The 23756-nt window shown below is 35.7% G+C and overlaps 1 protein-coding gene across 5 annotated transcripts in view; it reads right to left on the bottom strand.

Moving 5' to 3' along the window:
* Window positions 1–20938, bottom strand: part of RANBP17 (RAN binding protein 17) — a 245233-nt gene extending 224295 nt beyond the window's left edge. For all 5 annotated transcript variants that reach the window (XM_025043079.1, XM_006906589.3, XM_025043080.1 and 2 more), the window contains exons 1-7: window positions 20750–20938; window positions 17186–17276; window positions 11935–12101; window positions 8671–8736; window positions 6082–6186; window positions 4490–4655; window positions 1735–1808 (exon numbers count right to left, since the gene is read on the bottom strand). In XM_025043079.1, the coding sequence (XP_024898847.1) occupies window positions 1735–1808; window positions 4490–4655; window positions 6082–6186; window positions 8671–8736; window positions 11935–12101; window positions 17186–17276; window positions 20750–20923 (843 nt within the window). In that variant the 5' untranslated portion in view covers window positions 20924–20938. The remainder of the gene's footprint in view (window positions 1–1734; window positions 1809–4489; window positions 4656–6081; window positions 6187–8670; window positions 8737–11934; window positions 12102–17185; window positions 17277–20749) is intronic.
* Between the last annotated feature and the right edge of the window lie 2818 nt (window positions 20939–23756).

Raw genomic sequence — 23756 nt, 5'->3', positions numbered from 1 at the left:
AAGATCTCTCCATTCATTACTATCAAGGAACAATCTGGAAACTGCTGCTGGAAAAGTCAGATACCCTCTAAAAATTCCTACGGAGTATCTGTGGCCTAGTTATCATCCTAAAATTAATACTTTACCAGACAATTTCCCTACTTGGGTTCTTAATTCTACCATTGGTACCCACCGAAGTCTGTCTGATCATTAAGTAAAAGGCCCCAAATTGGCAACTTTCAGGCCACCAAACTGGCCCATATACGTTTTGTATCGGTCCGCATGCATTGGCTTGCCCACTCTTTTTTTAATTAAAGTTTGCTGCCAATATTTAAATATTTTAATTTCATGGAAAATGTCTGGCTCTTCTGGTGAGGATGAGCATAGGGATAAAAATCAGAGGATGGCCTTCTAGGTGATCTCCAGTTTGCCACAGTCCCGTTAGAAAATAAAAAAACTTCCTTATGCAATTCTGATGTATAGAAGGTTTGGGAACCACTAGTATAGTAAAAAAACCATCCAGGGCTCAGGGGCCAAAAAAACCTGAGTTTGAATCTCAGCTCTGATATTTAATTTGCTGCCCTAGAGAAAGTCACTTAAGCCAGTCTAGGCCTGTTTCTTTGTCTACACAGTGAGGATAACAACACTTACTTCGCAGGGCCACTGGGAAGATAAAGCGAGACAAGCACCACGTAACAGGGCATGACCAAGAAATGTTACTTTCTCTTAAAACAGTCGTTTTCTACTTTATTTTTTAAGAACCAGTAGCCTATCTGTTTTATCCCAGAATGTAATTGTACATGAAACCAAGGTTTTTCAACAACTAAAAACAAGACTGGTCTGGTTAAAAGAAAGAAGGGTGAAGTAGGTGGCATCACCTGGAAATGTGTGTGTACTGTGAAACCCAGCTTAAAAACCACCATCTTAAAATCCTAGATTCGAGAGCACACACGTTTAAAAAAAAAAAGAAAAAAAAGAGGAGTATTTTTGTGAATCAGTTTCTCCCTTCTAGGCAACAACATATATAAACAAACATACTACTGACATGTACTTTAAATCTGGAACATCTTTTTTTGGAAAATGGCAATATTAGAATTCTCCAACTTTACTTTTCTACAAGCTTAGATATTAAACTGACAACTTTTTCTTTATTTTTTCTTTTCAATCTTGCCTGGTCTGTTTTAGCTTCCACAAAGATGGGGTTCACAGTCTCAAAGTTCTCTATAACCAATAAGTTTCAAGAATTTTTTAATCACATAATAGAATTTGATTCAAAAAATAATTGAACTGGAGTGATGGGCACAAAATCCCCTTTGATTCTCATTTAGAGATATCTGATGGGGGCTGCCTGGCACACCTGAGATATGGAGACAGACAGGATTGAGGAAGAGTCAGAGAGATAACAGAAGGGAATAGAGCAGACGGGGTCCAACTACTGGTCAGAGGCCCAGAAGCAGGAACGCGGACTGAGAAGGAAGAAAGATACTTAGAGGCTGATAGTGTGTCTTGGCTCTGAGCAGGAGCTAAATGAACAGTTATTGGTTCTGGGTTCGCCCATTCAATGAAATGCACTGTTGACTGCAGATAGAATCTGACAATTGCTTAAGCAATATAAATCCCAAAAGATGTCAGAATTTCCTGTGAGAGGTAAACCCATTCAAGAACATGAATAGAATTTTTAAAAGTAAATCTATACCACTCTTAGAGAAAGATCATAGGTACTTTTTAATGACATGATTAATGATTTTTACTTACTAACTGGGATAGTAGCGGTGGAAGAGAATGATACAAATTGAAGAAAAGATCCAATGTTTCTGGTTCCAGGAAAACTAGAAAAAAAAAAATTATTTTCTACACCATCACTTTCAATTCTGTGATCTTAACATCTTTATCACATAAACCAAGAACCCCAAAACCCCTGCATGTGGCCCCTCTTTCCAGGTTGGCTTAATTCCTTTTTAATTCCTATTTTCCTTTGAAAGATAAATTAATACAGAGATCGAAATTAACTAGCTAAGATGTTCCTTATTTCTATGTAGCATCTACAGTTTTTACCTAGAGCATTTTAATATTTTCCTTTGTATTCAAGTAATATAAACATTTAAAAATGCAAATAGTATCAAAAAGTACTTAAAAAGTATATAATAAAAAAAAACTATACCCTACCCCATTTTCAACAACTTTTTTGACTCTTACTTATACTTATATATATGTTTACAAATAACACGCTACATTACTATTTCTCTACTGGTTTTACTTTAGACATTAAATGAATTCCTGTCACAGTACATGAGGCTTTAGATGTCTAATCACTTACCCTACCACCCCCACCTCCAGAATCCATTCTCTCTTAAAAACACATCCACTATTATGACAAGTTGAGATTAAATCAATTCTAAGTGTTTACATTTACTATGTAAATAATGTTAATAACTGAGCCAAGTACACTATGATTATATCACATTTATAACAGTCTCTGGATTTAATCATAGCATCCTTTCTGTGCTTAGTTGTATGTCACTAATTCTTTCCAAATGCTCTGACGGATCTGCAAAATGTCCTTCATGCCACTTTTCACATAATCAATAGCATCAAGTAACCTATTATCTCCATTTTCGCTCCTGTATCGCCCAGAGCCTTCGCTTTGGAGGGGTTATTCCTAAACTTGGTATATAACTATTTCTTTTTTATGTCTGTTCATTGTCTGCTCATGATGAAGTTCTGTTTTCCCAAACCCCTTCCTTATCTTCCACTTTCTTGGCTTGTATGATCAAGTAGCTTCCTGAGAGCAGGTACATAAGGGATAAACCTCAGGAAGATTTGCATCTACTCTCTTAAACTTCATAATTTCAGTCTAGTATGAAACTAATTTTCCCTCAGAAGTCTGAGGACATTACTCCTTGTACTCTGGCCTCCAGCGCTGCTGCTGAGAAGTCTAATACCTTTCTCGATGCCAGTCCCTTGAAGTGATTTACTTTTTTTCTGGTAGATTTTAGGATTTTCTCTTTATCTTCGTTATTCTGAAATGTCATGATTATGAACCTTAGTGTATATGCTTTTTTCATTCACTATGTTGGGTTCTTGATGGGACTTTTCAATCTGAAAATTTATGTGTCAGTGCTATGAACATTTTTTGGTATTATCTGTTTACAAATTTCCTTCTGTTTTTCCTGTCCTCTTGAACTCCTAATAGTTAGATGCCGGACCTCCCAGCTTCATGCTCCAATATTCTTGTATTTTTATACCCTATCGCATCTCTCTTTGCTTTTCTGTTCTACTTCCTGAGATATTTCCTTAACCTTCACCTTCTAACTCTTTTACTGATATTTTATTTTCACGACCATCTTTTTATATTTGGAACATTCTCTGAAAGTTTCTTTTTAAAACAATGTCCTATTCTTGTTTCAAAGATGAATTACCTTTTCATATCTCTCTGGGAATACATATACCTTTTTTAAGTTTACATCTACTCTTCATTTTGTTTCTACTAACACTCCCCACCTCTTTAAAAAAAATTTTTTTGAGAAAATTTCAGACTCTTATGCAGTTGTAAAAAATAACACGAAGAGACCCCAGGTACCCTTTACTCCGTTCCTCCCAATGGTAACTTCTTAGAAAACGACGGTACAGTATCACAATCAGGAAACTACCTTGGTACAATCCACCAATCTTATTCAGATTTCCCAGATTCACATGTACTCGTGAGTGAATGTGTATGTGTATATTTAGTCTGTGCAATTTTAATTAGATGTTGGTTCATGTATTCATGACCACGATTATGATACGAAGCCCCTTTTGTTTGTTTTAGTCTCTAATTTCCAGGTTAGAGGTTTTCACACAATCTATGGTGATTCTCACCTTATCTGATTACCCTGAATGTGAAACCTCTCCAGTTTAATTTCTCGGGGTGAAAAAGCTCTGGTCTTGAGAAGCGAGAAGGAAGTGCACTCAGGGCAGAGAAGGGGAAAGACTGTCACCTAGCTGTACACGTGGTGAGAAGATCCTGGGGAGTTTGAGCCCTTTCAGCCCCAGTCCCCACTTGTGACCTCAGAAATACCCCACCTAGTGCCATCGTCTTTCTGGGATGTGTGAGAGCAAATCGGCTTGCGTGTCCTTGGTATCCCTCTCTGTAACAATGTTAAGTTGCTATTCTGCCCTGCTAAGGCAATTATTCTATTTTATTCTCTTTATGACTTTAAAAATCATGTTGATATCTATTGCCGAGTGTTGTATCCTCTCCCACTATTTATCTGAAAGTTTTCAAACGGAACTCTGCATTTTCCCTCCCAAACCTGTTTCCCTTCTAACTCTAGAGCTGTCTTTCCTTTTTTTACAAAGTCAAAATATGGAAGTTACTCCGATATGAATTGGGGAAAACAGATTTCATTATCAGCTATCAGCAGCTACCTTCTGACTGCCGAGAAAAACAGAGGACTGCAAATAGGCAACTATATTACTTAGTTCTCTGCCTCTTATGCTGACCATCTCTGACACTAAACGTTCTTCTTACTTGTTCTCCAGGTCGTTGGAATCTGCACTGTGCAAAGATCATCTGCAGATTCATCTGCTAAACTGCCAATGAAGTCAAAGTTAAGGCAGTTGAGGACTAGTTTCAAGACCTGCATTACTAGAGTCTGTTGACTTTCATCCTGAAGATTCAAAGGTTTGGCCAATACCTGAAAAAAGTTCAAAGTCAAATAAAACATCATGAAATATGTCAATAAACAAATTTTCACTTCACTAATTTAAATAATTCTTCAATGCCAAATTAAAAGTAGCAAAAAAAAAAAAACAAAAGTGATGTTGTTGTATGTTTTAGAAAGAATTGTAAAATCTCTATCAACAAAAACCTACAATAACAGACTATCTTCAAATTTCATTTTACAAAACGGAAATAAAAACTTTTACACTTACCTGTAAATTGTAGGTCATTTTCTAAAGTTTTAAGAGGTAACTTTAAGACAAATACTTTAAACAGCACAAACGTATAAATATATGGAATTCATTAGCTCAAAGGTTTCTTGGAATAAGCTGAAAATATAAGGTTCTTCAAGAAAAAGTGGGGAACTTCGAGCATAAATAATCCCAATTCAGCTAACAAGGTCTTCGGAGCTGTTTGAATGTGGAAGCACACTTGCGAGCTTCTGGACGATAATCCCGAATGCCCCGCCCCCCTCAAACGCAAAATGTCCATTCTGATACAACCAGAACAGATTATATCTCGTAGAGATACATCATGAAATATTTGCAGAGGAAATGATATGAAGTCTGAGATTCTGCTTCCAGAATAACACAAAAAGAACTAAAGTGGTTAGGTTAAGGATACAGATGAAACATGGTCATGAGTTGTTACTGCTTAACTGGCTGATGGGTCCAAAGGAGCTAATTACACTATTCACATACTTTCGTATATGTTAAAATTTTCCATGCTAAAAGCAAAATGTTTTACATAAGGAAGGGTCTTTCAGTGTGGCCTAATGTGGGAGTTATCATGTTACTAGACCACAGAACTGAAATAAGTAGAAAATAGTGATTAGTGAAACATGCTTTGGAAAATGCTATATCATACCAATTCACAAGCTTGAGCAGTATGAAAGAGTCCCCATATTACAAGAGAACACCATATGATTATAAATCATACTATCCCTAATGATCGATAGGGCAAGACGTAGCAAATGAGGAAATCTTTCCCAAAGAAGTTATTTAAGTCAACTATCTTGGCTGAACTATGAATAAATGCTGAGAGCTGATGAATCAGGAAAACGTACTGTCATTTCAAATATGGGCGGGACAACCCAGAAACTAAGTCTCAGTCAGTTTCTGTAATAAATCATCTACATAAGACGACAATGAAACTACTACCTAACTGCAAGTTGCTAAATTCCCTTTGGATTTACTGTATTACATCCTTAGTTAAAAAAAAAAAAAAAAAAAGTGAATTTTTGGAACCTCTTACAGATCTGAGCAAATCTACTGTACTTCGGATTGTCCACAACAACGCTTCAAAAGGCAGAATGAGGGGAGGGATTCATTTGAAATTCTTTTGAAACTTAAAATTTCCTAAATACTTTAACTAGGATATTGAATTATTAAATAACTTACCTCTTTCAGAAGAGAGCATGCTAGCACTAAAATGTCTTTGAGAGAAGTGTCACGAAACGAGGTAGCTATTTTCCTATGTTTTGCTGAAGGTCTAGAATAATCAACCTAAAAAGGTCAAGGTGAATTTACTTAACCAGACTTAACGATTAGCAAAACAAAATTTTATTAAGAAAAGGAATACAAATTATGATTAAAGAATCGTAAAGTATAGAGCGAGCTAAAAGAACTTTTAAATATCTACTGGGATAACTGACTTGCTTAATAAGGTTACTCAAAGAGTTAATGGCACAGCCGCGGTCAGAATCCAAGTTTCTGAATTGTTTCAACTCAGGGCTCTTTCTACAAACTATAATGACCCCAAAATTAAAAACCAGAATTGACTACTATAAAATAATAGGTAAATACTATCAATTCCTGCTCCTCAGACTCCATCAATAAAATGAGAAATCACTAACATAATTTTCAAATTCTAACTTTCTATGAATCAGCGAATTGAATCAATTACATAAAAATTCTTCTATGTGAAAGTGGTATTTCTATATATACCAGATATGTCATTGGTTTCATATATACTTGGTATTCTAAAAAGAAATCAAGGCAGAAATTATAAATAATCAAATATGATTTATTACATAAGCAATAGTATGTTCCCTCTGAACATTTTGTTAATGACAAATAATTTTTAAGAATAAATTTACTAAAGCTAGTTCTTGAGCCTCCAAAATATAACAGGGTCAAAGCCACACTATTAATACCATTAATATTTCCATTTATCTATAGGAAAGAGCAAACGAAGCTGACATCAGATACCCAAACAATTATTAACACCATGGACTACAGTTCCTACAGCATTCCTTTTGCTATTTGGAAGAAAATAAAGCATTTTCCCTGCTAATGTTCATAAATTTGAAAAAAAAAAAAAAAAAGCTCAAAATTGATTATCGGACACTTCCAAAGGCTCCATCATACAATTTAAACTATACCTAAATGCAACTTATTTATAGAAATGTGAAATGTAACAGTTCAAAGTGATTATAGGAACTAGTTACTAGAATCTGTTATCCAATATGTAAGATCTGAATTAGCATTTCCAGCATTTCTCCCTTCTTTCAAATAAAACTTCCTTCAATATAGGAAACAAATTTTCCAGATTGTTGGAGACCAATAAAACATGTCAAATAAATAAGATGCACTATTCTAAACTTGTTGCTTCCTGGGATATAGGATGTAATTTGAATGGAGTATGAGGATAACAATAACATGTCATTCAACTTTTTGATTTTAATTGTTGTATTATGGTTATACAAGCAAATGTCCTTGAATGTAAGAAACACACTAAAGTATTCTGGGATCGTGTCAGCAACTCAGTATTAAATGGCTGAGAAAAGAACTTTGTACTGTACTCCCATGTTTTCTGTAAGTTTAAGGTAGTTAATTAAAAATTAAAACAACTTATTTGCTCTCTGAATCATGCGCCAGGTAACATCTGGCCTCAGTAATGACCCCCACACAGCAAATCCTCACTACCAGGGCCGTCTGCAGTCCTATTATGCTAGAAAGTAGGAAATGAAAAGAAAATGCTAGTTTTAAGATTAGCAAAAAGCTGATGGTTATGCAAGCTAGATAATGAATAAATGGGGTTGTTGTACTATTCTCTTCATTGTTTTCTAATTCCTGATTGAATACAAGTAGAAAATAGTTATTTTGGATGATATTTTTTTTAATATATGCAGAAACTGTTGTCACTCCAAAGGGAGTTGGCAAGGGGTCCTGGATATGCAAGCTCTCCCTGTATGTCTATGTGTGTGGATGGATGGATGGATGGAGATATATCTATCTATCTATCTATCTATCTATCTGCATATGTATGTGTGTATATATATATATATATATATCTCCATCCATCCATCCACACACACCCACACCCACACACAGGCCATTTCAAGATGACATTTTTAAATACAGACACTACATTCTCCTTTATTATACCACTATTCCATGTAGAATCCAACTTCTTTTGTTTGGTTTAGAACCGTGTTAAGTACAAGCGTGCCCAGGAGCAGGTGACGATGCGCTCAGCTGCTGAGCTCATAAAGGCACCGTTGGGGGGAGGCGTAGCTTCTGAAAACTCCCCTCATGTGGGGTGAAAATCCACGCTAGATGTGGCGGAGTGCCAAGTGGCCTGTTCCTTAATGAGTCCCGCTGTGCGCCCATTGTTGAGAATCAATTCACCAATGAAAATCAATTCACCAAACGGCTTCTCTTCTATTTGTAAGCAAATAAAGGTTTGTTTCTCTTCTGCATTTAATTTATTTCTTATGGTTAGTATATTACTATATATACAGAAGATAAAAGGACAATTCTCCATTTGCCACAGAGTAAGGACCATGTCTAATTCCCCGTTCTCTGTAGTATTTTATACTATTGCTGTTATTTTCAATAGCAATGAAAGATTTCGAACACTTATTATTATCCCACCAATAGAAAAAAAAACTACTCAAGAGTTTTATGCCACATAAAGAAGATTTTACATCAAAGAGACAGCATTACTTAGCAAACTTCATGTCACCATTAGACTGAAAGGCTTACCAGGTTCATTTCCTGAGTCAATTCTGAAAGGATTATTACTCCTATTATGCAGTGTTCCACAGTACCCTGTGGAGAAAATAACCAAGTTTGGCCTAAGTGGAGACATGTGATTGGTTCTTAATGTGTAAACCAGGTAATATTTACGAATAATTAAATACTGAAACATCACATTTTCTTAAATATATATCTAGTAAAATATGTATAAAAATTACTGAGTAACAAACAAAAAGAATTTCAAATTCATTTTTGAAGAATAAGTTTAGGTACACAGAGTTGACGGGGATAAAAGCCCACCTGCCTTAGAACTGCATGACGCTCCACAAAATGGTTTCAGTTCTTAGGACTTAGAATAAACTAAACCTCAAAATTCAAGTTTGGTTTAATACTTTTCATAAGACTATGAACATGAATGAACGAAAAATGCTTTTTAGTTCTATAAATTTGCTTGAAGGCTACTGAGATAGCTGTATTCAATAAATAATAGCTTAGGAACTAATTTAAGCCCCTTGATCTAATATCAGATAAGATCACTCAGAACCTTTTAACGTTATTTCGTAGTACATGTGTGCGCATTTATTACATATCTATAATGAAGGCATCTAACGTGCTCAATGTACTGTGGTAAATACATGACTATCAACATGGTATACAGTTTCATAGCCTCTATAATGTTTTAATTTAATCAGCTTCTAATTTAATTTCAAAAACTTCCTTCAAATCAAAACTCGGATTTCATGGGCATATTACTAACAAATTACCTTACTGCAAAATCCAACTGGAAGGATGAAAAAAAATAAATGTAATGCCCAATTACAGTGTAATCATAAAAAGGCATTAATACAAATGATGCACTTTTCAAGTCTTAATTTTATAGTTGGTCATTCCCTATCACAGAATTCCACTAACACTGGGTCACTAGGTATAATTAACTTGAAATTATCTCAAAATAAAAACATAAACAAAAGAAACATCCCATAATGTCTGCATTTTAGTTCTGCATTATGGCCCATCAGAACAATCCGAACTGCCTGGACTGAGCTACCGGCTTCCTGTTACTGAAGTGTCCATCCTCCGTGTACACGTCCAATGCTCCTCAAACCGTGGTTTCCTGACCAAGTGCTGGTCCGTGAATCTGCTGGTCATCTACAAACTCAATTCTAATCCAAGGATGGTTTGGTTCTAGTATGTGACCAGATAAAAGAGTTTGTTCCATAATATAAAACAGCTAAGTCACTAAGTACATTGGCATTTTTTCACAGTACAGCTTTATTGATAAAGGAAGTACCACGTGTGCCTATATTCTGACATAAAACCCTTATTTCACTGTGGACCAGCCATGAGAACAGCGATGCCCCCAGACAACGGGGGGATCTCCTGGGTATGCACGTAGAAAGAGGCATGTAAATGTCTGGACTGTGGCAGCGATAAGGCTGCAACGACAGAGAAACGAAGAAAACTTCGGGCCATTAAAGAGTTAACGAACTTAAAATAAATTTAGTATAAAATTTACAGAAGCTGCTGATACTCACGGGAACCATATGGGTACTATTTTAGAGTACTAACACAGTCAAGTCAATTGTCCTTCTCATGAATAAAGGTTAGGTCAAGTCGTATACCCAAGAGAGCAAGTGCTTGTTTTGTGATACTACAATCAACTTTGAATATAAAACATTTTGTTTCTTCTAGTCTTTCAAAACTGACAAAAGCACACGAAAGCCCAACTGAAGCTCAACTTACCAGCCACTGAAAAGGGAGCTTGAAAAATGTTAGCCAACAAGAAAGATTTCATTCCACTGAGTTTTAGACCTTGATTTTTTTAAAAAAGAACTTCGAAGCCTATTCTTGTCTATGCTAATGATTCCTGATGAGCTGTGTGCAATCTTAGTCAATGATGAGAGGGGTGCTTTGTGTTAGCCAAACTCGAAACTCCTCTGAATAAACTACCCCTCTGCCTCAGGGCAGATCTCCCCAGAGCTGAAAACACTTATGCCTGTGTCCTGTGTCGTTTTAGATGATCAAATACAGGAAGTCCTCACTTAATGACCTCAATAGGTTCTGCGCCTTTAAGGGAAATGACTTCTACCCAAACCAATTATACCAGGTGCTCATTGATATAAACAAGTTATAGCATCTCATCAACATTATTATTATAAAGCAACGTTATTTGAGAACCTGCCGCATTTGTTAACCATGGTTTTAACAATACGAATGAAAGAGAAGCAGCACGATCTAGTATTTTATTTTCTGAGGTTTCCAGCACTGCACTATGTGAATGAGTTACATCTTACACAGGGATTAAATTTTAAAGTTACTATATAAAAAAGAAAATCTCAGAAAGTCTAAATGGCCCCTAACTGCTGATAAACCGATACTGAACTCTCTCTCAATTAATCCAAACTGCCAGTTTTTCTTTGAGAATTTTAACACATTATTTCTTCTTCAGCAGAGCGCCAGCTACAGTCCTTTCCTGCAAGCAGAGATAATGTTTGTATGAAAAAAATATGGATCTTTAAACATCTAGATCACACTGAGCAGAGCACAATGGTCATCCTAAGAGGCACACAGGAACAGGAAACAGCAGACTTAGGTTTCCCATATGTCACCCCAGGACATACAATACCATGTGGAATGGCAACCGGTTTCATTGGCACAATTTAAATTAGTGTCCTCTTGCCTTTTTTTTTTTTTTTTTTTACAGCCCAAATACCTGAATTTGTGTAAGTTAAATGTGCATATGCTATAACTGCAGGTTGAAATGTTCTTGAGACTAAAAAAGTCTATGTGGTATAATGTAAAAATTAAATATATATTATATATATCTTAAGTTAGAAAACTTGAAGTGCACGCTCTAGCTTTACTAGGTTACTGTGCAACCTTATGCAAATTACTTAACTTTTTATGCCTGTTTTCTCATTTACAAAATGAAATTCATAGAGATGTAATGAGCTTTAGATAATACATGAAAACATTAAATACATGTTTTGCATATACGGATACCTATGTTAGAAATGTCAGAACACGTATTTTTGAAATTAGAAAACATAATATGCATTCTTCTGGTCTGGAAGTTATATAATGGCATGATCCTCATGACTGGCAAAAAAAAAGAAAATAAAGGACCCAAGGGATAAATAACAACTCATAACTAACATGGTAGTGGGAGCCACAAAACCAAGCAAACCATCAGCTTTTAAGAAAAGCAGTTTCTAAAGCAAAAAGAAAGCAAATAAGTGATGTTCTAGTGACGTAATGACGCCTACTTACCTGAAGAAACTTCTTCACATCAGCAATAATTTCTCTGAAGACAAACTGGTCTTTCTGAACCTCAAACCACCCCAATTTAGTGATTTTAGCAATGACTTGAATTAGAGCTTGGATGACGAAGGGAGCCAGCTTGAGTTGTGACGCCACATAGTTAAGAATGTAGTTCCCTGGAAGAAAACATTCTGTGACCATCTGAACGTTTCAGTAACACAATGTGAATCATGGGAGAAAAACAGGTGGTGATGATACGTTCTTTGACAAAAAGTCAATCTCTTTCTGTAAGATATATACTCATTTATATAAGATCTGCTATAAGACTAATTTGAAAGAGCAAATTTGTTCCAATTCAAATGATATATTAGGGGGAAATGTGTGTATCATGAGAATGTCACTTTTGTTTTTGCATGATTTTGTGTAGAAAAAAAATGCTAAGTGAATACAAAAAACTTCGACTCGGCCGAGTGAACCTAGCCCTACATGAAATACGCACACCTCCGAAATCTACAAGCTGCCTCATTCACTCTGCTCCCATCAGCCTCAGCCACCCTTCTCTGCTGTGACAGTTTCCCGCCCTATTTCAGATCACCTTCCTTCCACCACTGCATGATAACTCCCAGGCAGCAACGCTCCCGAAGCCACTTCCACAAGCCAAATTCAGGTCTTCTTCAAGGTAAAAAGCCGTATTTATTCGACTATTTATGAATTTCTTCACCATTTAACATGTATAAAACTCTACTACATCTTTTGTTAATTTTTTTTAATGTATCATTGACAGTGTTTGAATTTTATTTCCATAATCCCATTTCTCTCATAAGTCTTGTGGTTTTATACATAGTATTGAATAGCACAGTCACTTTTAGGAATGCATGTGTCATGTTATAGCGAAACTAACTATACACCTGTTTAAGTGGCATTAAAAGTACAAATAGTACGATATGATAAAAATAAGTATATAAGCAAAAGAAAGTACAAATAGACTAGTGGTAAATATACCAAAATCATTAAAAGTAGGTAGCAAATTCAAGTATGAGCTAGTGGACTAAGTAATTGAGGTCAGTAACAATTATGACACAAAGTCTACCGGAAAAATACAAGAAAATATTTTTTAAAAAGGGAAAGATTCCATTTCTACTTTGTCCCCAAAGGGCAGCATGCCATTTGGGAAAAGAGTGAAGAAAAGTTAAGTACCTGAATATTTAACTAAAAATAACTTTAATGGAAAAGAGTCCAAAATCCAAGTACACTGTCAATAATTGTTCTTGATACCTTCAGTGAGAGTCTTCGCATTAAAAAAAAAGTTCTCACGACTAGCATATTTCAACCTTATTTTTTATTAACATTAAAATTATAGTTATACAAATAAAAATAAGATAAAATAATATATATTTTTAAAAGCACAGATTTTCCTAGCATTAAGATAAATCTTTAAGAGGTTTCTCCTATGGATTATAGTAATGTGGTTCTCTTAAGCTTCATTATGTGTAATCTTTTATTTTTAATAACTAAACTGAAAAAGACGACACTGCTTTCTGAATATAAAAGAAAATCTGGTTTATTTACTTCGGTTGTTTTTACTTTTAATATCTTGAAAAGTTTTAACCTGGTGGGGCTGTGAGGAGCCCATAGGTGGGTGGCAGTAACCATGAGAAGGATGATCTTGAAATAATAAAACAGTGAATGGAAGACCAGTACACCTTCCCACACTGCCCGAGCAAAGGTACAGGCTAATAAGTTTATTTTCTAAGGCAGAAAAAAATTTATTAATAGACGATCTTTCTGGTATTTTATCTGAATGTTTTACGTAAAATATTCTCATGTTATGCTTTTTACATGACTTAAATTTAAATATTGTCCAGTTTAGTAAGCATCAATGATAATGATCAAGAAGAGAACTGTAATCTCATCCATAGTCCATGTGAAAAGCCATAGCCAAGAAAATGAAATGTTTAGGAAGACACACGGGATAATGAAATAAAACAGCTGGAAGACTCTCAAAAGTTGAGAGAAAGTTGGAAAGCTATGTACCAAAGGTGCTTTAAGTGTCAAATGCCTGTATGACAATAACAACAATATTTAGCACTTATGAAGCATGTTAGAAATTAAAAGTGTTTCCCCACAAATAACTTACGTGGCTGCAAGTTTGTTAACACTAAAAAGTCTTGAAGAGAAGTATCATAAAATGAGTTTGCAAGCTTGGTTAAACATTTGAAAATCAAGAGGCTAAAGGAAAAAATGTCACAAGACCATATCGATAGTGCAGGAAAAATCCATTGGCCATTCGTGATAAAAACTCTCGACAAACTAGGGATAGAAGGGAACTTCCTCAACTTGATAAAGAACATCTACAAAAAATCTGCAGCTGATGAATGAAATCAAAAAACTAAATAAATGAAGAAATATTCCATGTTCATAGACAGAAGTTTCAATATTGTCAAGACATCAGTTCTTCCCAAATTGATCTGTAGATTCAGTGAAATCGCATTAAATCCAAGCAAATTATTTTATGGATACTGACAAACTGATTCTAAAGTTTATTTAGAGAGGCAAAAGACCCAGAATAACCAAAACAATATGGATGGAGAAGAACAAAGTCGGAGGTCTGACGCTACCCAACTTCAAGACTTGTCAGAAAGCTACAATAATCAAAACCATGTGGTATTGGCAAAAGAACAGATCGATTAACAGAGAGCCCAGAAACAGAAGAACCACATAAACAGGGTCAATTGATCTTTGACAAAGGAGCAAAGGCAATAAAACAGGGCAAAGACAGTCTTTTTAACAAATAGTGCCAGAACAAATGGACATTCACATGCAAAAAAATGAATCTAGATACAGACCCTACACTCTCACAAAAATTAACTCAAATGTATTACAGATCTAAAAGTAAAATGCAAAAGTAGAAAAACTCCTAGAAGATAACATAAGGAAAAAAACCTAGATGACCTTGGGTTTGGTGATGACTTTTTACACACGACAGAGGAATGATCCATGAAAGAAATAATTGATATGCTGGGCTTCATTAAAATTAAACACTTCTGCTCTTTGAGAGATAATGTCAACAGAATGAGAAGACAAGCCACAGACTGGGAGAAAATCTTTGCAAAAGACTTATCTGATAAAGGACTGTTATCTAAAATATACCAAAAACTCAAATCTCAACAATAAGAAAATTAACAACCTGATTTTAAAAAATAGGCAAAAGACCTATGCAGACATCTCACCAAACATACACATGACAAATAAGCATGTGAAAAGATGTTCAACATCATGTCACTAGGGAACTGCAAATAATATAAGATCCGACCTACTACCACACACCTATTAAAATGGCCAAAATCCAAAACCCTAAAAACACCAAATGTCGACAAGGATGTGGTGCAACAGGAATTCACATTCATTGCTCACGAGAAAGTGAAATGGTACAGCCACACTGGAAGACAGTTTGGCAACTTCTTAAAACCTAAATATATTCTCACCATATGATCCATCAATCACTCTCCTTGGAATTTACCCAAATGAGTCGAAAACTTATGTCCACACAAAAGTCTGCTTTATTGCAGCTTTATTCATAATTGGCTAAACTTGGAAGCAATCAAGATGTTCGTCAGTAGGTGAACGGATAAACTGTGCTATATCTAGACAATGGCATATCACTCAGTACTAAAATAAAACAAGCTATCAAGCCATGAAAAGACATGAAGGAATCTTAACTTAAATGCACAGTACCAAGTAAAAGAAGCCAATCTAAAAATGCAACACACTGTACAATTCCAATTACATGACATTCCGAAAAAGGCAAAACTGTGAAAACAGTCAAAAGATCACTGACTTCCAGAGTTAGAGGGCAGGAAGGGATGAGTAGGTAGAACACAGGATATTTAGGGCAGTGAAACTATTCTGTACAATATTATAACAGGGATATATGACATTATATATTTATTCAAACCCACAGAATGCACAATACCAAGAGTGAACCCTCATGTAAACCAGGGACTTTGGGTGACAATGATGCATCAATGTAGGTTTATCAATCGTAACGGCCATACCACCGTGCTGTAGAATGCTAGTAATGCGGGAAGCTATCTATATGTGGGGGGCAAGAGATATACGGGAACTCTATTTGCTGTGAACCTAAAACTGCTCTAAAAAAATAAAACCTATTTAAAATGTGTGTATGTGTGTGTATAAAAGTCAGTCAAATAAACAAAATTACAATGTTTTATGACTTAGGTTTATAGTGTTTGAATCCTTGTTTTTAAAACTGTAAATTTCTCTTTTGTTTTCTTAAGCACACAAGTCCATAATGCATGGATGGGTAGGGCTCTAGGTTTTCTGCGGTGCCTCTGACTCTAGGTGCTTAGAGAAAGATCAGCCTAATACATGAGGCAAATAACATAAGTCATTCTGTGATCTGACCATTCAAAAACTGAGCTTAAAGATCCATCACATTTTAATTTTTATGATACTCGAATATGAGTCATATGACCCTTGAGAACTGGAAAACAGAAATGAGTCGACAATTTCTAATATGAAAAAAGAAAACCAAAAAACCCCATACCTCAATTATTAGATCTTTGTCCATATGAAAAACTCATACACACACAAGCTTAAAATACATTACTTCTGAAAAATACACTGCTACTTTATAGAATCGGTTTTCCAACAAAGTCTCAAGAACTATTCATCCATGTTCACATTAACTTCCTAATAAGCAGGAATCTGCTTTTGATTTTAGATGCATCTCAAATAATTTTGATACAGCATCCTGAGAAATACTGGATATTTTACTTTTTTCCTACCATTCAGTTATATAAGAAGTTGAGACAATGGCTAAGAGCATGGACTCCACACAAACAGTGTGGGTTTAGATCACTACTCTTCTTTCTACCTATGTGATCCTGGGCACATTACAGAGCCGATTAAATCTAATTTCCTCATTTATAAAATGAGCCTAACAATAATGTCCACCTTATAAGTTTGGTGGATAAAATGAGCCAGTGCAAATCTTAGTAAACAGTGCACAAAAAATGCTAGTTATTATTTATTATTAATTTAAACACATGCTTTCTTGATCACGCATTTTTGTGTCACAATCACTGTTCATCACTAGACAGGTAAAAGAGACATGACTACTCATCTTTAGAAAATGACAGAATTGAATAATTTGCATGCCTTTAACAGTTTAGCATATTTAAAAGGAAAAAATTATTTTTAAAATACAAGTTGATAAAAAGCATAATGAACCACTTACTGATATCTATCCTCTGTTCAACTGGCAAAGGACTGACTCGGCTAATAAGTTTTGAAAGGCATGTTGCTGCAAGGAGCTGAGCATAGGATGTCTGTAAAGAATAATAAATTTGATTTATTATCATCACAAATGAAATTAGAGTAACCAAAACAGTATGATAGGGACTTTTCCTAAGCAATAATGGGAATTCTTCTTGTTTGCCAAACTGGCAGATATACCATGGATCTCTCTCTCTCTCAATCTCTCTCTCTCTCCCCCCCCACCCTCTCTCTCTCTCTCTCTCACACACACACACACACACACACACACACTCTCCCTCCCTCCCTCTCTCCAAGAGTTTGGTTGTTGAGGAAGGTGTAGGCAGCCTCTTAAAGCAAGCAATCTAGAGACAAAAATGATTATGAATAAGTTCAAATAAAATATTCTTATCATGTCTATATGGTCCTGCATGTTCTGGCCTCTGATTATCTCTTCAAATTCATCTGGTTCCACTCGTCACTATCCTCTGACCACTAGAGCCTTCTCTCAGTTCCTTTCGAGGTCTTTCCCGCCTCGACCTCCCCCCTCCTTCAGATGTGTGTTCCCTCTGGCCACCAGCTGTCTTAACAGCAGATTCATCCTTCAAAATTCAGTTCAGTGATTCACGACGACCCCAGCAACTTCTCGTAAAGATAGTCCTTTCTTTTTATTTACCAGACCAGAGGTCAGCAAAATAAGGCCTGTGGACCAAATCCTGCCAGTTTCTGCAAGGCCCATGAGCTACGAATGATGTTTACTATTTTAAACATTTCGGGGATGGGGGGATCAAAATAATATTTTGTGACAAGTGAGAAATATATGAAATCCAAATTTCAGTGTCCATAAATAAAGTTTATTGGAACACAGTCACACTTAATCATCTACATATTGTCCATGGCTGCTTCTGTATTATAACAGCAGTGTTGAGGAGTTAGCACAGGCTGCACGTGGCCTCCTACCGTTTGCTCAATATACTATAAATTGCAGTGATGTAGTTATAACTCCACAGGGCCAAGAGTGCCATGGATATCACCATGACATGACATGTACCTTTTATTATTACCAGTGCATATTCATCATGTCAAAACAAGATGAAAGTGGACTTCAAAGTCTAATTTTTAAGGTACAGTGGAGTGTGGATTATTTTATAACTGAATTAGATAGTAAAGCAATGTGCTTTTTACGCAATGGCACTATAGCTATACTAAAAGAATATGCTATATGTTGACAATATCGGACTAAACACTTATAACAATATTCCTAATTCCCAGGAAATCGACAGTCAGAAAAAGTAGAAAACTGAAAACAGAATATCGCATCACAGCAGAATTTCTTCAAAAAATAGAAAATAAAATAAGCTGCGACCAAAGTTAATTTTTGAAGTGGCTCATTTTGTTAGCCAAGCAAGGAAAGCCACTTACCAATGGAGAGTTAATTAAATCACCATTATTTTATTGCAGTAGCCGAAGTAATATTATATAATATGTGCCAAGAAAATAAACTTCAGACTAGCCTTTTCATGAGAACAATGTTCGAACAGCGGGAGACATCTGAGCAACATCCAAAGTGGATTTCACACAAGGCAAATGATCTGAGGTTCTCCTTAGTTCTTGATGAGCTGACAGATGTTACTAATACTGCTCCTAGTGTTGCCGATATTAACTATATGTTTATTCCAGAAATCGATGTTAAGTTTGCAGTGACTAAAGAATTAACATCTTTGAAGAGTGGGTGAAACTAAAGAAGCTGAGAAAACATTAATTCTGTACTACCTGAAGAAGTATCTGCTAAGATGTGTCACAACTGGTGGTAAAAATATATCGAGCAGAAAAGGGCTGTAGTAAATAATTGAATCTGTCAGTGTTAATGAATCAGTGATGTTAACTGTGGACTTTCACATTCATGAACTTATCTTCGGTTCTGTAAATTTCTGTCAGAAATAGAAGCAAAAAATCCTGACCTGCCCTACCACACTAACAGTTCAATAGCTTGGCAGGGGCAAAGTTGCACTGCAATTTTTTTTTAGCTGAGGCTGACAATGAAATTTTTCTGAATGAGAAGAACCATTCTAAATCACTACTGTTGAATACTAAATGGCTTTTGGAAATCAGCTTTTGCTACAAACTTGATGATGTCTCTTAATGAATTCGACCTAAAGATATAAAATTGCCTAAAAGGCAAACAGTGCTTAGTACTTATCAGAGAAAACTTACTATGCAGTAAAGTCATTTCAATAACTGACACTGTTTGAATCGCAAGTAATATCAAGCTGCTTTACACACTTCAACCCTGCCAAAAGTTAAAACAAAGAACAAGATCTCTATTGCTGAGTATGTTTTCTGAGCTCAAACCACAGTTCCAGCAGCATTTTTCAGACCTTGACGTAAGTGCAAAGGAAATTTCCATATTTTAAAATCCATTTAACTGAGCTATTGAGGAGCTTCCTCTCAACCTTCAATTGGAAGTGATTAATCTGCAACGTACTGACATTCTAAAAGGCAAATATCAAGAGAAGTTTGAACAATTCTATAAATGCCTTCTAAGTGATGAATATGCTTCATGAAAATCATATGCTCGTGGACGGACAGCAATATCTGGCAATACCTATCTGTGTGAAAAGGTATTTTCCAAGAGGAAAGATGTAAAATCTCATTACGTATCAGTATTAACATATATACATTTGCAATCAATGTTGATGATAGGAAATACTAACTTTGAACCCCACTTAAGCAAAATGTTATCCCCGAAAAAATAATTCCATTCTTTTCATTAGCAGACCTGTGTTTAAAAAAAAAAAAAAAAAAAAAAGCTGTACTCAATTTTTATATTTTAAATTTCACCAATAAAACTTAGGGGAAATTTGTTTTCTTTTAGATGTACTTACAAACTAAACTATCCTTGATTTTGCCTCTGGGCCCTCAAAGTCTAAAATATTTACAATCTGGCAGAAAGTCTGCCGACCTCTGCTCTAGACCATACAGTCTCCCATTGTATTGCTTACCGTATCATTTCGGAGCTCTTCATTTACACACCTGCGCCTCCCCAACTAAAGTATGAGTTACTTTAACGCACCAGCGTAAAGCGAGCAGGTAGTACAGCAACCTGTTTTATACAGAAGTATTTGCTAAATAATTGCTGAATGACTGGCTATGAAACTCTAGAAGGGACGCAGGCACCGGGCAGTCAGCATTCCTCTCAATCATTCCATAAATCTGCTTCTCCCACCTTAATTTTTTTTAAAGCTGTCAGTCAACTTTCTAAAAATATAAATTTTGCTCACCAGTACGATACATAAAGAGGGGCCAAGAGGAATCAAGAAACTATTTCGATTCATGTCTATTTCTACCTCCAAGGCTCTTCCCTAAGTTTGCTGTCCAGGCCTTCTCCAATTCTTCCTCTGATTAATCTCTTTGACAGTGAAATAAACTACAGTAAAAAGACATGTGGTAATACCTATCAGTCATCATTGCTAACCTACAGGAGTACATCAACAATGACATATATCTACTGATCTTTCATGGTTGATCGCTGTGATCAAATACTTACTGTTCCTTGTTCTAATAAAAGTTGACACTTGCTGAGACATTCTGGGCTGTCAATAAGTTCCAGGAGTGCTTTCTCTGCCTCTATTCTTTGCGTAAGATCAGTCCCTATGTAGAGATGAGTACATAATACTTCCAATTCAGCCAAACTCTTGAGAAGAAAAAAAAAAATTAACATTTTTACTTGAGTGGTAAAAAAAATAAGGTAAGTGTATTAATCACAGGACACAGGGGATGCAAAGAGCATGCCTGTATTCCTCAATTCAATAAATGCTTATTGAGCTACCACTACTTACTAGGGGTCATAATGGTGAACAAAACAGGCATATCTCCTACCTCCAAATTACTTCACTACAAACTGATAGTTCTTTGATGGAAAAGTCAGAGTATAAAAAGAGGAGGACTTGCCTAATCCAAGGAGCTAGAAGAGGCCTGCCAAAAGGAAGAACATTTATGCTGATCCGAAAGGTAAGCCAGACAAAGAAAGACCAGACAGCAATCCAGGCGAAGAAACAGCATTTACCAGGGCCCAGAACTGAGCTTAATCATTTCGAGGCATTAAAAGGTCAATGTGACTGATAAACAGACAGCAAGGAGGAGACATCAAAGCTAAAAAGATATGTGGGAAGGTTATCAGGCACAAGGTGCAGATACTACACTAATTTACATTCTTTTTCAAACTCTAAGAACTGCAATGGTTCCATTCATAAAAAAAAAAAAGATAATTATAAATACATGCTGACTTGAGACTTCTGAGCTAATGACTCATAGTACTGTAGGCAAATTATGTCACGATTTTTAGGAACTATGACTTGACCCATGTTATTGCTAGCCTTTTAAAAAGGCATCAATTAGGCCTAGATAATTTATAATAAAACGAGTGATCATGTTGCAGACTGCTATTTTACAGGCACAAAGAATTAATTCTGTTTATAAATATAATCTTAACTGAAGATATAGGACATATGGATACAATCTGAAAAAAAAAAAAGTTTAAAATGAGTGCAACATTACTCTCAGCTTAAAAGAATTTTTTAAAAGCACCTTACCAAAACAAACTACTTCGCTTTGAACTTGAATTAGAGAATTAGTCTTTGGAGTACCAAAAATAAAAAAAAGGCACAGATTTCAATGGCTGGTGGGCATATGAAGGTAATACTACTAAAGAAATGCTATTTTCTTTCCTTTCTGGCATGAGTTTTTATGTGGCAGCCTTACAGCTACACTAGTCCAAACATTCTCTCAAATGCCTAATAGGAATGTACAAGAAAGACTGAAACGAGACCTCCTCTCGCTCTATTCATTCTTTTCGCTTTTCTCTCCTTCTTAGCTCCTTTTTGGCCTTTTCCGCTTCCCAATCCAGTTTTAAATATTCCCCCTCTGCCCCAATTGGCCCGACAAGTCCTCGGACTATGACTGCATATCATAATATTAAAATGCATAGATAATTTATGGTTCATGAATACATATGAATTTCTGTATGTTTTCCTAGTTCAGAAACTAGGAGAAACAGTTTCTCCCCCAAGGCCTCCAGAAGGAACCAACCCTGCTGGCACGTTAGTTTCAGACTTCTGGCCTCCATCACTACGAGAGAACAAATTTCTGTTGTTTTAACCCACCCAATTTGTGGTAATTTGTTACAAAAGGCCTAGGAAATAAATACGAAAAACAATATGAATCAATCAACGGTACCTAAGTAAATCTATTTAGAAAGATTCTGGAAAAGTTCTGGAAATTATTGTCTGTTTTGCTAGACTGATTTAGAGATCCTCAACACAGAACAAGTCTAGAGTATACTTAAATAGCATTTGTTTGAGTCTAAAATATTTCCAATTACTCCTTTTTTGTCCTCAAAGTTATTTCAAATTATTAACACCTGAAAAGCAGTACAGGATAAAAAGGGAAAGGTGTGAACTTGCTCTTCAGAAAGATTGCAATGAAGGAGGGAAAAAAATCAAGTTATTCTTTCACCATATTTATTACAATTCAACACATGGCTGGCATACAAAATCTTTTTAGAGGAAAAGACACGGACACAAAGACCCTTACCTTGGTGGCAAAGCATTAACTAGACATTTAAAACAGTTAAACTCACAGTGTGGTGACTGCTGTCTGACCGAGCAATCTTCTGATTACCATCTGACTCTCCAAAGAATCTCTCCGTAACGAGAGACTTTATTTTTCAGTGAACTGATAAATTTGCATCTTAGTTTTATACACTGATGGCAGAGAACACCATCAACGTCGGAATGCCCAGAGAGGTGGCTCCCTTCTCAATTTGCTGACAAATCACCTTTGAGTTATGAAAGCTTCTGTGAGGCTTAATATCAACATTAGGAGCCCATATCAATAATAGGTAGAACAAGTAAAGCTGGACATCATCAAACTCTCATGGAGCAACCATCTAATATAAACAGATAGCACCCAACTTCCACAGCGTAGTCTAAATAAAGACCTTCCAGATTATTCTGGACTTATTTCTGGCCTTTGCACTTGACATACAATTAACCCATAAATGATGTGACTTCCTTCTACACAGCAATTCCCACACATGTATCTATCAACAGAGAAATGCTGAGTAAAGAAACCAGACAAAAAGAGCGAATACTGGTTCTCCGGTGACAGATCAGGTTTCTGGCTGGAGAGGGAGGAGAGGGGGAGAACAGGATGGGGGAGCAGCACGGAGGGATTACAAAGGGGCACAAGGAAACTTCTGGGGGTGATGGATATGTTCATTATCTTGATTTCAGGGATGGTTTCACAGGTATACACATGTCAAAACTCATCCAACTGCACAGTTTAAATATATGCAGCTTATTATTTGTCAATTATACTTCACTAAAGCTAAAAAAAAAAAAATGAAGGCTTTTTGTTTTAGAGGAAAAATGTCCCCTAATAATAAATCAATGAACCACAAAAAGCCCACCTCAATTCAATTCAAAACTCTTTTCAATTACTTCCCTATATCTTTCCTGCCTCCTGGAATTAAGCTTCTTGATTACCAATACTAA

Source organism: Pteropus alecto, unplaced genomic scaffold, assembly GCF_000325575.1.
Source record: "Pteropus alecto unplaced genomic scaffold, ASM32557v1 scaffold40, whole genome shotgun sequence".
Taxonomy (NCBI): Eukaryota; Metazoa; Chordata; class Mammalia; order Chiroptera; family Pteropodidae; genus Pteropus; species Pteropus alecto.
Note: the sequence above shows the minus strand (reverse complement) of the source record. Positions and strands in the feature narration are given on the sequence as shown.